The following is a 14436-nucleotide window of genomic DNA, read 5'->3' as shown; positions in this document are numbered from 1 at the left end:
CAACATTAAACAGAGGAGGAGGTCTCAGATTCCAGCTTTCAAAAACATATAAAGGAGCTTTAGGCCTGATCCCCAGTCAGTTTCACTCCAATCAACACCTGCACTCATGTGACCAGAGGGGCCCATCAGTAAGTCAGACAAACAAGGACCCTAATGAGCCTCCATTGTTAGGAGAGTGAGAACAATTTGCAAGCTATCCAGCTTACATCACATCTCAGCTTTAAAAGCTCAACTCCACACTCTCTATTTCTGAACTGAGAAAGCTCCTCGGATGAGGAGTGTCAAATACAAGGGACAATAAAACAAAAAAATGCACTTCACTCTCAACTTCCCCCAAATCACACAAATGACATATTCGATCGTCCTCTGGGACTGAACGAAAATGTCCAGTCTCCAAAGCCAAAGGCAGAATACCAAATCTAAACTGAGCACACAAGTACCTTTGTGTTTTTGACAAGTTCCATGTTATATATGGCTCATGGTCATAAGCATCTTTTAATAGAATATGGGTGCGTAGTTTTGGTTTATGTAAGATGTCCATAGCCCACTGATGTTTATAAGCTTCAAAATAAAACTGTTAAAGCTGTTGAGTATTACATCTTAATTTATTCCTAAAAATGTACTGAAGATCTGCCTCCTCAAATATCTTCTCCAGTTGTCTGGCCCAAGTGTACCTATATGTGAAATCCCAAGAAAAAATATGTTTTGTTACTGTATGGTCTGGCATGTTAATAAATCTATTCCATAGTCAGACCATATCAGCAATAAATCTTATTTCATAAGGTGTGATTTCATAAGGTATCTCCATATAGTGCTAATTTAGGAGTATGTCTATGCACACCTAGAAAATAAAGCAGGGCTCTACATTGCACTTTTTCACTGTAAGGTTGTTTAAAATAACCCCAGACTCCTGCTCCATATCCTAGAACTGGGTAAACACAAGATTTATATAACTCCTTATACACCTTATATCCCAGGTCACGACAGTGTTTAACTTTATTTATGACTGAACCCAACGCTCTTCCAGCGGATTCCGAGAGGGTTTTTATTTCTTCTTCAAATGTTAAATGTTCATCAATAGTAAATCCCAAATATTTATATGTATTTGTAATAAACAGAGTAGGACACCCAAAACGAAATGTAAATGTTGTTAGTTGGAAGTAATTAAAACCAGCCACTAGGGAGCACAAGCCAGTGTATCTCTTGTGCCAGTCCCAAGCCTATGTAAATGGTGAGAGTTGTGTCAGAAAGGGCATCCAGCGTAAAACACTTTTGCCAAAACTTACATACGAGTTCATCCAAGCGACACCATACCAGGTTGGTCGAGGGTTGGGTTAATAACGATCACCACTGGTGTGTTGACAAACAGCTGCGGAAATTGTGCTACTGTTAGTCAAGGTTGGGAAATGTGCCAGGAGACACAGGGAGAAGAGGAAAGTCAAGAGTGTAGGAATGAGGGTAGAAACTCTAAATGTAGGGACAATGACAAGCAAAGGTAGAGAGCTGGCTGACATGATACAGAGGAGGAAGGTAGATTTATTATGTGTACAAGAGACCAAGTGGAAGGGCAGCAAGTCTCACAACATTGGGGCAGGATTTGAGCTGTTTTACCATGGTGTGGATGGGAAGAGAAATGGAGTAGGGGTGGTCCTGAAGGAGGAGTTAGTAAGGAATGTAGTTGAAGTGAAAAGGGTGTCAGATAGGGTGATGTGTCTGAAGGTAGAAGTAGAAGGTCTGATGTTCAATGTTGTCAATGGTTAAGCTCCACAGGTTGGATGTGATGTAGAAGAGAAAGAGAAACTCTGGAAGGATCTCAATGAAGTGATAGAGAGTATTCCCAGGGAGGAGAGAGTGGTGATTGGAGCAGATCTGAATGGACATGTTGGTGAAGGAAACAGAGGAGATGAGGAGGTGATGGGCAGGTTTGGTGTCAAGGAAAGGAACCAGGAAGGACAGATAGTGGTAGATTTTGCCAAGAGGGTGGAAATGGCTGTAGTCAACACCTATTTCCAAAAGAGGGAGGAACACAGGGTGACCTATAAGAGTGGAGGCAGGAGAACACAGGAAGACTACATTTTGTGTAGAAGAGGTAACCTGAGGGAGATTACAGACTGTAAGGTTGTGACAGGGGAGAGTGTGGCCAGACAGCATCGAATGGTGGTGTGTAGGATGAGTGTTGGGGTGATGAAGAGGAAAAGAGTAAAGGTAGAGAAGAGGAGCAAATGGTGGAAGCTGAGGAAAGAGGAATATTGTGAGAAGTTCAGAAAGGAGCTGTTAAAGGCTCTGGGTGGTAAGAAAGACCTCCCAGATGACTGGGCTACTACAGCCACAGTGATTACAGAGACAGGAAGGTACTTGGTGTGTCATCTGGACAGAGAAAAGATGGTAAGGAAACCTGGTGGTGGAACAGTGAAGTGCAGGAAGTTATCCAGAGGAGGTTAGCCAGTACAAAATGGGACAGTGAGAGGACTGAAGAGAGTCAACAGGAATATAGAGACATGCAATTTAGGACAAAGAGGGAGGTAGCAAAGAAAATTGAAGGCGTATGATGAGTTGTACAAGAAGCTGGACACTAAGGAGGGAGAGAAGAACTTGTATCAACTGGCAAGACAAAAGGGCCTGGCTGGAAAGGATGTGCAGCAGGTTAGGCTGGTTAAAGATAGAAATGGTAATGTTTTTGCAAGTGAGGAGAGCGTGATGAGAAGATGGAAGGACTTTGACGAGTACTTTGATGAGCTGATAAATGAAGAAAATGAAAGGGAAAGAAGAGTAGAGGTTATAGAAACTGTAGACCAGGAAGTGGAAAAGGTTAGTGAGGATGAAGTCCGGAAAGCTTTGAAGAGGAAGAAGAAGAGGAAGGCAGTTGGACCCGATGACATACCAGTGGTGGTATGGAAATGTCTAGGAGAAATGGCAGTGAGGTTTTTGACTCAATTATTCATTGGCATTTTTGAGAGTGAGAAAATACCTGAGGAATGGAGGAGAAATGTGTTGGTGTCAATCTTTAAGAACAAGGCTGATGGACAAAGTTGTAGCAACTACAGGGGAATTAAGTTGATGAGCCACACAATGAAGATCTGGAAGAGAGTTGTGGCAGCTAGAGTTAGACAAGAGGTGACTATTTGTGAGCAGCAGGATGGTTTTATGACAAGAAAGAGCTCCACAGACGCCATCTTTGCTTTGAGGATGTTACTGGACAAGTACAGAGAGGGTCAGAAAGAACTCCTTTGTGTCTTTCCGGATTTAGAAAAAGCGTATGACAGGGTGCTGAGGGAGGAGCTGTGGTGCTGTGACTGACAAAAAGACAGGAGACAGAACTGGAAGTGGCGGAGCTGAAGATGTTGAGGTTCTCCTTGGGAGCGGCGACAAGGATGGACAGGATTAGGAATGATGTCATCAGAGGTACAGCGCAGGTTGGACAACTAGGAAGACTGAGATGGTTTGGACATGTGCAGAGGAGGGACAGTGGATATATTGGTAGAAGGATGTGCATCTGCCAGGAAAAAGACAAAGAGGAGATACATGGATACAGTTAGAGAGGACATTGACATAGTTGGAGTGAGTACAAAGGATGCAGAAAATAGAGTTAAAAGGTAGGGGGATAATTAGCTGTGGCGACCCCTGAAAATAGAACAGCCGAAAGAAAAGGAAGAAGAAGAAGATTTTGGAAGTAACTAACATTTACGGGTAAAGCATTAGTAAATGTGTTAAGTTATAGTATCTTAAGTGTGAATCCTCCTTAATAATGATGTTTTCAAGTTTAATTAATCCTTTATTAATGAATAAATAAGGCTAAATAAGGTGTAGTTTTTATAAAGTGCTACCCTGTGTGTTGGTAAAAAGCCGGATGGTACCTACCCCCTTTAGAACAGAGGAACTGGCATCCATGGTTTCTAAAATTAGTTTAAAGTTTTGATTCCTCTTAGCACAGAAAAATTTTCCACATTGTCTCAGTTCATTTTAAATGAGCTCTAGCCCAGAGAAGACAACTTCTTTTCTGGATGAGTTTTACACATGACTGCTTTTTTGCACGATAGAGCTTTAAGCAGCATTTATGGATGGCACAGTGAACTGTGTTGACAGACAATAATTTATGGAAGTGTTCGTGAGCCCATACAGTGATTCTGTAAAGGAATCAGAGCTGTTTTCATGCAGTGCTGCCTGACGACCCAAAGATCACAAACATCCAGTACTGATTTTCAGCCTTGTCCACAGTGATTTCTCCAGATTCTTGAAATCTTTTGATGATATGGTAGATAATGGAAAGTATTCACAACTGTCTGTTGAGGACCAATATTCTTAAATTGTTCCACTATTTGAAAACTATTGAACCTCTGCCCATTTTACTTCTGACAGATTAAGACTCTCTAAAATGTTCCTTTTATATCCAGTCCTCTTACCGACCTATTGTCTATTGCCAGCTGATTAGCTGCAAAATGCTCTTCCAGATGTTTTTTGTATTTGTACCACTTATTTTTACAGCCTCTGTCCAAACTTTTTTTAGATACGTTGCTAAAATCAAATTAAAATGGTCAATTTTTCTTCCAAATTATTGAAAACATACTTGGTTTAAAAATTTGACATGTTTGCTTTGTTGGGGATAAAGTGAGTTATTGATGTTTGCAAACCACTGCATTCCATGTTTATTTACATTTACACAATGTTATAACTTTTTTTTAAATATTAGGTATGTATTTTTGTTAAGTTTTTACTTTGGTTTGCTTTATTTTAATTAGGAGTTTTGACCTTCACCATCTTATGTGGCTGGTGGTAGCATAATAGCATTATGGCTTTCCTCACTGCTGCTCAAATTTACATTTATTATCTTATTAGCATCATAAAGTTTTTTATGTATATCTTTTTGAGTATAGTTATTAGGATGTGATTCTAAAGAATATATGTTTTTAGTACAGCTTTAAGTTCAGAGTTAATAAAATTCCTGAAATGACCTGACTGTGTTCACCCTAACCTTACAGTGGACCATGTTTGAACCTGGCTCTGCGTTGTGATGGCCACCCGGACTGTGCTGACCAATCAGATGAGGAGTTCTGTGGACCTTCCACCCAAGTGCCCCCATGCTCTCCTGGAGAGTTCCAGTGTGCCAATGGAAAGTGCCTGCCAGTCAGCCGTGTCTGTGATGGACGGCTTGACTGTGGCTTTGCTGATGGATCTGATGAGCAAGGTAAACAATCAAAAAGTGCTAGTTTATTTAAAAAAACCCTAGTCTGTTGGACTCTTCACTGAACAAGATACTGCTGTTTTTTTAATGAAATTTGGTAGGGCTTTTTAAACAAATTTTGCTAAGCAAGGTGTTTTACTAGGTTACTGTGTTTGGTTTTATATATACAGGTATGATTTAATAACTGCACCTTCATTTTTTTTCTGGTTATATGACTCTTTTACTGTTCTGTATTTTTGTTAACCCAGACTGTGGTGTGGTTTGTGATGAGGGGGAGTTCCTGTGTTCAGGAGGACGCTGCATTCTCTATGTCCATCGCTGTGATGGCCATGATGACTGTGGAGATTTCAGTGATGAGAAAGGGTGTGTTTATAGTTCTTCTCAGAAACTATAAAACAACTGATATTACTGGTTTACGTTAGGTATACATTTACATAAAATGCACAATTTACAAGTGTTTGACTTTGTACAGTGTTATCTGCTTAAAATTTTACTTGAATTTGATAATGTTTTCAGAATTACATCAAATAATATATATTAGTAGAGTAGTGCACAATAACTGATATATCCATCCATCCATCCATCCATCCATCCATCCATCCATCCATCCATCCATCCATCCATCCATCCATCCATCCATATCCTGGACTGGTGCCTATGTCCACTAGTTAGTGTGCAAGATGCACGGTATACGCACCAGTCTATCTCAGAACATAAAATGTTTATAACCTTTTTCTCTTAAAAGCAATATTTGTGATTCTGTGAAATAAAATTAAGTTAAAATTCAATTCAGTTTATTTATATAGCACCAGCTCACATCAAAAGTCAACAAATTTATTCCACATTCAAGTTAAATTATAGTCAATTCACTTCTTCTGATAATACAATACATTTACAAACAGTACATTATAAAATGCCAAATTAGTAAAATCTGTCCATCTAAGAAAGCCAGCAGATTGCACTGAATCTTGATGTCATCATATTCCCCATTCTGAGAAGCATGGAGGTGACAGTGGAAAGGGACAACTTCCTTTTAACAGGACGGAAACTCTACCAGAACCAGGCTCAGAATAGGCAGCCATCTGCCTTGGCTAGCTGGGTTTTGAGAGGACAGAGAGGAAACACAGACAAACAAAAGGATTGGTCCAGATGTAGTTTATATGAGTATAAAAACAAACATAAAATGCTGGTTAAGGAAATGTGTTTAGTGTGTCCTCCAGCAGTCTAAACCTATGGCAGCATAACAAAGAGATAGTTTTGAAAGCCCAAGCCAACCCAACCGTAGCTATAGGATTGATCAAACATTTATCTTTAATATGACAGATTTTTAATTTTGGGACAAGATGTTTCTAATTTTAGTAATGCTGTTCGGGTGGAAGAAAGCAGTCCTGGTAACATTCTTAATGATTATGTCCATTATTATTATTAATTAAACTTCTAACTGGTTTGTAGGTGTGTGTGTGCACCAGGAGACTTTCAGTGTCCAGATGATCAGTGTGTCCCTGCAGACAGATTATGTGATGGACACAAAGACTGTCCTTCAGGAACAGATGAAGCTATCTGTCAAAGTAAAGGTAAATGCATACACAAACATACTACAAACAGTTTTTTTGTTTTTCTGACCTATAAAATACAAGATGTATCAACAGTTGTTAAACTACATTCAACCATTTTATCCTTTGCATCATAGCTGCATTTCTTTAAACCTAATGAGCATCCCGCTTCTCTGTAATGTTTTTTTATTTTTATTTGTTTCAAATTTCAGTGACCTGTGCTCCAAACCAGTTTGCCTGTGTTGACGGTACATGTGTTGCCACATCTAAGCTGTGTGATGGAACAGCTGACTGTCCTAACAGAGAGGATGAGAATAGAACCAGCTGTTACACTGGGATCATACCATCACCTGTCACCCCAACTTCCAGTAAGAATGGATAATAGATTAAAGATCGCAGCAAACTCTTTTCTAGTTCAGAACCAATGTGACATGAACGCAGGGTAACTTGTCCAAGAGCGAGACCAAAACCAGACGCAGAGACAATAGCTGAAGGTAAGTGCAATTTATTTACAGGTGCCAATATCTACAGTGCGATGTTCGTGAAATGATCTGCAAAGTAAGAGGAACAGGGTGAGTCTCGGGTACCAATCCTACTCTCAGCTGAGCACTGCAAGGTGGCTTTGTTAATGTTCTTTTGATCTCTCTGGGTGAGCTCTATAAAAGTCAGTAATGAGTGTAGGGTCCAGAATAAAAGATCTGGGAACCCATGTGCGCTCCTCAGGACCATAACCCTCCCAGTCCACAAGGAACTGCCGTCCCCTGCCTCTCTGCCTGACGTCCAAAATACGGTTAACCGTAAATGCAGGCTGGTTATCAATTAACCGGGCGGGAGGGGGGAGGACGGAAGGAGGGCTCAATGGACTGTCCACTACTGGCTTGACTTGGGAAACATGAAATGATGGATGGATGTGCATGGAAGCTGGCAAGGTCAAACGAACCGATGTAGGGTTTATGACCTTCTCGATAGGAAATGGCCCAATGAAACGAGGTGCTAGTTTCCTGGTGGTGCCTCTCAAAGGGATGTCCCTGGTGGACAGCCATACCCTATCGCCCACCTTGTAACTAGGAGCAGAGGAGCGGTGACGGTCTGCATACCTTTTATTCTGTTCCTTAGTTCTCTGAAGTGCTCTCCTGGCTTGTCTCCATATGCTTCAGCACCTTCGCAGATGAGCCTGCACAGAAGGGACAGTTAATTCTGGTTCAAAACTGGGGAAAAGTGGAGGGTTATAACCCAAAGACGCCTCGAATGGGGATAATCCTGTGGCTGACGAGATGTGTGTATTGTGAGCATATTCTATCCAAACCAGTTTCTTGCTCCAGGTAGACGGACTGTCGCTGGCAAGACACCTGAGAGCCACCTCTAGCTCCTGATTACAGCGCTCGGACTGACCGTTGGACTGAGGATGGTACCCTGATGTGAGACTCACCCTGGCTCCCAACCCTCTGCAAAAATTTTGCCACACTTGAGAGGTGAACTGTGGCCCTCTGTCGGACACAATGTCTATGGGTATCCTATGTAGCCAAAAAACTTGCTGTGTGATTATTTCGGCGGTTTCCAGGGCAGGGGGTAACTTGGCTAGAGGGACAAAATTTGCTGACTTAGAGAACCTGTCAATTATGGTGAGTATAACGGTGTGCCCCTGGGAGGGAGGTAACCCCGTGACAAAGTCTAGAGCGATGTGGGACCATGGACGGTTAGGGATGGCCAGGGGTTGTAGTAAACCGGCTGGAGGCTGGTTACTACTCTTACATCGGGCACATGTAGGACAGGCGGAAACAAACTCCTTAACATCGGATACCAGGCTAGGCCACCAGAAATAACGAGTAGTTAGCTGGGTCATACGATGGATTCCTGGGTGGCAAGTGAATTGTTGGGAGTGTAGCCATTCGAGAACCCTGGGTCTCACTGTAGTAGGGACGTAGGTTTTACCTGGAGGCCCCCCTCCAGGGTCAGGTTCCCCACGCTGGGCCTCCTGGATCTCTCTCTCGATGTCCCATGTTAGAGCACCTACGATTAGTGAGGGAGGAATAATTGGCTCCTCTTCCTCAGAAGAATCAGGACTAGCCCACAGCCTGGAGAGTGCATCTGGCTTCACATTTTTCGAACCTGGCCTATAAGTGATGGTGAAGTTGAACCTCCCGAAAAACCGGGACCACCTAGCCTGTCAGGGGTTCAACCTCTTGGCAGTCTGTAGATAGGCCAGGTTCTTATGATCCGTCCAGATAATAAATGGCACCGCACAACCCTCCAACCAGTGCCTCCACTCTTCCAGGGCTAGCTTAATTGCTAGAAGTTCCCGATTTCCAACGTCATAATTCTTCTCCGCAGGCGTAAGGCGGCGGGAGAAGTAGGCACAAGGGTGGACCTTGTTGTCCTCGGAGGACCTTTGAGACAGGATGGCCTCTACCCCTGAATCGGAAGCGTCTACTTCCAGGATGAACTGCAGTTCGGGGTTAGGATGACGTAATATAGGAGCGGAGACGAAACAAGACTTTAACTCGTCAAAAGCGGACTGGGCTTCGGTGGACCAAACAAAAGGTTGTTTCGTGGATGTCAACTGTGTGAGAGGAGTGGCTACCCTGCTATAGTCCTGAACAAAACGCCTGTAAAAGTTTGCGAAACCTAGAAACCTTTGTAGTTGCCTGCGGTCAGAGGGGATGGGCCAGTCGGCAACAGCCCTGATCTTCTCTGGGTCAGTTCGGTAATGGCCTTGCCCGAAAATGAAACCCAAGAAGCTGACGGTGGTGACGCTGAATTCACACTTTTCGGCCTTCACAAATAGTTGATTCTGATACAGTCTTTGGAGAACTGCTCGCACTTGGGCCCGGTGTTGCGCTGGATCCTGGGAATAGATCAAAATATCGTCAAGATATACAAAAACGGAAATGTTCAGAAAGTCGCGTAGTTCATCATTAATGAGGGATTGGAAAACTGCGGGTGCATTTGTGAGACCAAAAGGCATGACCAGGTATTCGAAGTGTCCAAGAGGGGTCTTAAACGCTGTTTTCCATTCGTCCCCCTCCCGGATCCTTACCAAATGGTAAGCGTTACGGAGGTCCAATTTTGTGAAAATCTTGGCGGCATGAAGTTGTTGGTGGACTGAATCGATTAACGGGAGTGGATATTTGTTTTTAATCGTGATCTGGTTTAACCCTCGGTAGTCGATACAGGGGCGCAGGCTCTTGTCCTTCTTTTCAACGAAAAAGAAGCCTGCACCTACTGGAGACGTGGATGGCCGTATGATTCCAGAGGCGAGTGAATCTTCAATATAGGTTTTCATCGAGTCACGTTCAGGGCCCGAGAGATTAAACAGCCGACTAGCTGGTAAGGGTTCTCCAGGACGTAATTCAATGGCTCAGTCTTAAGGTCTGTGAGGTGGTAAAGACAAGGCCCTAGCCTTACTGAAAACTGCCGCCAGATCATGGTATTCAGTAGGCACTTTGGTGAGATCGGTCTTTACTTCGGAAACATTCTTGTTGCTTGGGGATGGTAGAGCAGATTGCAGACAGTGTTGTAAACAAAAGGGGCTCCATGAGTCGATTCTTCTTTCTGTCCAGTTAATGACCGGATTGTGTCGCTGTAACCAAGGAAACCCTAATATTAACTGTGAAGATGGGGCGGAAAACACTAGAAATTCAGCTGTCTCTCTGTGATTACCTGATGTGAGGAAATGAAGCTGAGGAACTCTAAACTCGATTCGGGTGATGACCTGACCAGAAATATCCATAACAGGGAGAGGTGTGGATAATTGTACTGTTTTTAACTGTAATTGTTTGACTAGATCGTCTGAAATAAGATTTTTCTCGGCACCGGAATCGATTAATGCATGTATCGGAAGCTTGAGCTGATGGTTAATAACGGTGGCATGGATAAATAGTCGGGATCCGAGGGGTTGCGCAAGACTACCTACTAGTACCCCCCGGACACCTAGTGAGTCTGGCCTTTTAAATGCGAACATTTTGCCCGGAAATGATTCTTCTCCCCGCAATAGAAACATTCCCTGCACTCAAAACGCCTAAGTCTCTCTTTTGGGGTGAGTCTAACTCTTCCCACCTGTATGGGTTCGTTTTCATTTTCTTCAATTCCTGGCTCTATTCCAGCGCTTATGGTGCTCTGTTCCAACCTATTTGACCGACTATTTCTTTCACGTTGTCTCTCCCTCAGACGATTATCTAAACGGATGGACAAGGCAATTAAATCGTCTAAGGAGCGTGGTTCATCCCAACCAGCTAACTGATCCGTGACTGACTCTTGTAGTGCGTGAATGAAAATCCCCTTTAATGCGGGCTCATTCCACCTGGAGGTTGCGGCTAAGGTACGAAAATCGATCGCAAATTGAGCCACCGAACGCTGTCCTTGCCTAAGATTCCATAATTTCTGCGTTATTTCAGTCTCATTGAAACGGGTGCCAAATGTTTGCTCAAACTCTTCAATGAACTGGTCAAATGGTGTTAGCTGAATAGCTCAAAAGCTATATTTGGCTTCGGCCCACTTTAGTGCTTTGTCTCGAAGTAACCCAATAATATATGATATTTTAGATGCATCGTCTATGAAAGAATGGGGTGCATGAGCAAAAACTAGCGAACATTGCAGTAAAAACCCAGCACACTTACCGATTTCGCCAGCAAAATGTTCGGGAGTTGGAGACGGAACCTCGCAGAAATATCCGGAAGTGTGTACCGGAAGTGACGATGCAGTGGAAGCGGAAGCGGAAGCGGAAGTGGATTCAGCGACATGTGGAATTAACGAAGAAAGTTTCTGATAAATATCTTGAGCGAGAATAGTTAGTTGATCGAGACGACCGGTTTCTGACTGTTGTCTTTCACAAAGAGCGTTTATCATTGAATCGTGTTGGCCGAGTTCCGAGGCTGTCTTAATGTGTTCCGGCTGGGTACGGATTCCCGCCATCTTTGCGGTGAATCTCTTGCCTACGTAAACTATCCGCAGCTTTAACCTGCGTCTTGTAGACAAAGGCGGATCCCTGTTGTTTACACAAAAGTAATTCCTTTTAAACTGATGGTTCTGGTTTCGACCCACTCTGGACATTTTGGTATGGCTGGAGCATTCTGACATGAACGCAGGGTAACTTGTCCAAGAGCGAGACCAAAACCAGACGCAGAGACAATAGCTGAAGGTAAGTGCAATTTATTTACAGGTGCCAATATCTACAGTGCGATGTTCGTGGAACGATCTGCAAAGTAAGAGGAACAGGGTGAGTGGAGGAGATGACGGAGGTGTTAGGTGATCCAGAGGTCGATAAGCCAGTAATCCTGTCCAGGTGAGTATCCAGAGGTCCAAGGTAAGTATCCGTGATAGTCGTAGTCCCGTAGCGTGGCGAAGAACCTGAGGTCAAGGTGCACAAAGAACGTAGTCAGTAAACAACCACTTTAGGTTAGAAACTGTGGCTGAGAATCTTACCCAGGAGGTTCGATGCTCCAGCGAAGGTCTGGCCTCAGCTGGAGGCTTAAGTACTGGCAGTCTTCATTAACTGGATCTGGATCACCTGTGAAAGGAAGAGCTAAAGGAGCCGCCCCAGGGCGGGGCTAAAACTCCAGATCCCTACACAATGAAACATATCAGTTTATTATTCTTAATATTATCATTTGTGAGTTATTCTTCATGTTTTTATTTCATTTTGTAATGGTCACACTTTTTGTGTAGCTTTTTTCAGTACATTTGTTTTTTCAGCCTGTAGGTCCTATGAGTTTATCTGTGCCAGTGGTGGACAGTGTGTTCCTCAGGCATGGCACTGTGATGGGGAAACAGACTGTATGGATGGTAGTGATGAGCAGCAGTGTGTTACTCCATGCGATCCTGGCCAGGTGCCTTGCCTCAATGCGAACCAGTGTGTAGATTACCAACAGCTTTGTGATGACATCCCACACTGCAGAGATGCTTCAGATGAGAGTGTCAACAACTGTGGTAAATTTTGATTTTCAGGATACAGCAAATTGATAGCAATACATAATGCAGCCCCATAAGTGTACATATACACCCATAAGAACTTACGGTGTGTGTACCTGATCAGTACCAAATCTCTATCAGGTGCATCCCAGGTGCATACCCAGTAAATCTGTATTATGTGTTGCTAATAAATGTTTTTGGGTTAATTGACACTTTTGTTTTTGTGTTAATGGACACTGTAAATTGTTTATGCCTTCTAGGCTCTGCTCAGATTCCTCCCTGTCCAGGTAGCTTCCCATGTGACGACCACACTTGTGTGAACATGGTAAAAGTCTGCAATGGCCTCCCAGACTGTCCACATGGTGATGATGAGTTGGTGTGTGGTGAGTTCCCATAAGGAAAAAAAAGGGAAATGAGGATGGATAGAGTAAGGTAATTGAGCAAGGAACTGCAGGACCATTACAGGAAAATAACTAAAAGAATGGAAAAATAGGAAGTTAATTTGACACAAGGCAGTAAAACAGACTGATAGACATGAGAAAAGCTAAGGGATGGAAATTCAACAAGAATCAATTAATTATATTTACCAAAGTTTTGTAAATGTTCTTATTTTCAGATAAAACCGTTTCACCAGTTAACCCAGGGGTCACCACGACCATCTGTTCTGAGTTCACCTGCATGGATGGAACCTGTGTACCATTTAACTTGGTAGGTCTCTAATCAATATTTTGTCCCCCACCAGCAAGTTGCATTTCATTATTAGTTCATAGTGGTTGTTTGCATTTGTAAGAACATAGTTAAAATTAGGTATTTTATTTTCTTATTTTTGTAAGTTAGTGTGATGTATGGTAAAACTGTTTTATCTTTGACACCACAAGTTTATTCTTAGAGTGTGGATTTACCCATAAGCTTACAACGTTTAACAGTGGGTCATCACGTGAATAATTTATGCATACTGACACTATTGTTGATCCCTTGAAGTTAAAATAACTCATTTATTCATTCATCCATCCATCCGTCAATCTATCTTTTCCCACTTGATTGAGGAAAGTTTGTTTAACTTTAGAAAAAGGTAAGGTGTTTGTCATGGTAGGGGTGTTTGAGTGTCTCAAGAACCTCAAAAGCTATGCTGTTAGGGACAGTTTGCCACTGGTAGGGGCTCCCATCGTAAATTAGTTCTGGGTTAGGGCCTGGATAAACTGTAACAATGACCTTAACCCAAAGGGACCAGAATACCACACCCAGACTAGAAATATTGGAGCTTCACCCTGGAGCTAGGCCTGGGGACTAGTTAAAAATGTTAGAAGAAAAACACTTCATATATTTTCTCAAAAATAATTTCTTACACACAGGTAGCATTTTCAAATAAATCTTACTCACTTTATTAGGTGTGTAACGGTGTGGCAGACTGTCCAGACTCTTCACTAACAACATTTGGAGGTCCAACAGATGAGCATGATTGTAGAACATGGAGCTCTTGGGGTCCCTGGAGCCCCTGCAGTTCTTCCTGTGGGACAGGTTCCATGAGTCGGGAGAGATCCTGCCCTCCAGGGGATCCACTGCACCACTGTTGGGGCCAAAACATGCAGAGGAAGCAGTGCTTCAATACCACATGTCCTGGTAAAAAAAGAAAAAGTAAAATTTTCTTGTTTCTACAATGAAGTCCATCCATCCATCCATTGTCTTCCGCTTATCCGGGGTCGGGTCGCGGGGGCAGCAGCCTAAGCAGGGAGACCCAGACTTCCCTCTCCCCAGCCACTTGGGCCAGCTCCTCCGGGGGAATCCCAAGGCGTTCCC

General features: G+C 43.0%; 1 protein-coding gene across 1 annotated transcript in view; it reads left to right on the top strand.

Annotated features, from left to right (window-relative positions):
• The window catches only part of scospondin (subcommissural organ spondin), a 233202-nt gene that overhangs the window by 64063 nt on the left and 154703 nt on the right, over positions 1-14436 (top strand). The window contains 6 exon segments of the mRNA XM_037973323.1: positions 5428-5542; positions 6632-6753; positions 6945-7100; positions 12397-12603; positions 13256-13351; positions 14047-14259. Of these exon segments, the coding sequence (XP_037829251.1) occupies positions 5428-5542; positions 6632-6753; positions 6945-7100; positions 12397-12603; positions 13256-13351; positions 14047-14259 (909 nt within the window).

Source organism: Kryptolebias marmoratus, linkage group LG21 (assembly GCF_001649575.2).
Source record: "Kryptolebias marmoratus isolate JLee-2015 linkage group LG21, ASM164957v2, whole genome shotgun sequence".
NCBI lineage: Eukaryota > Metazoa > Chordata > Actinopteri > Cyprinodontiformes > Rivulidae > Kryptolebias > Kryptolebias marmoratus.
This window is presented reverse-complemented; position numbering and strand designations above follow the sequence as displayed.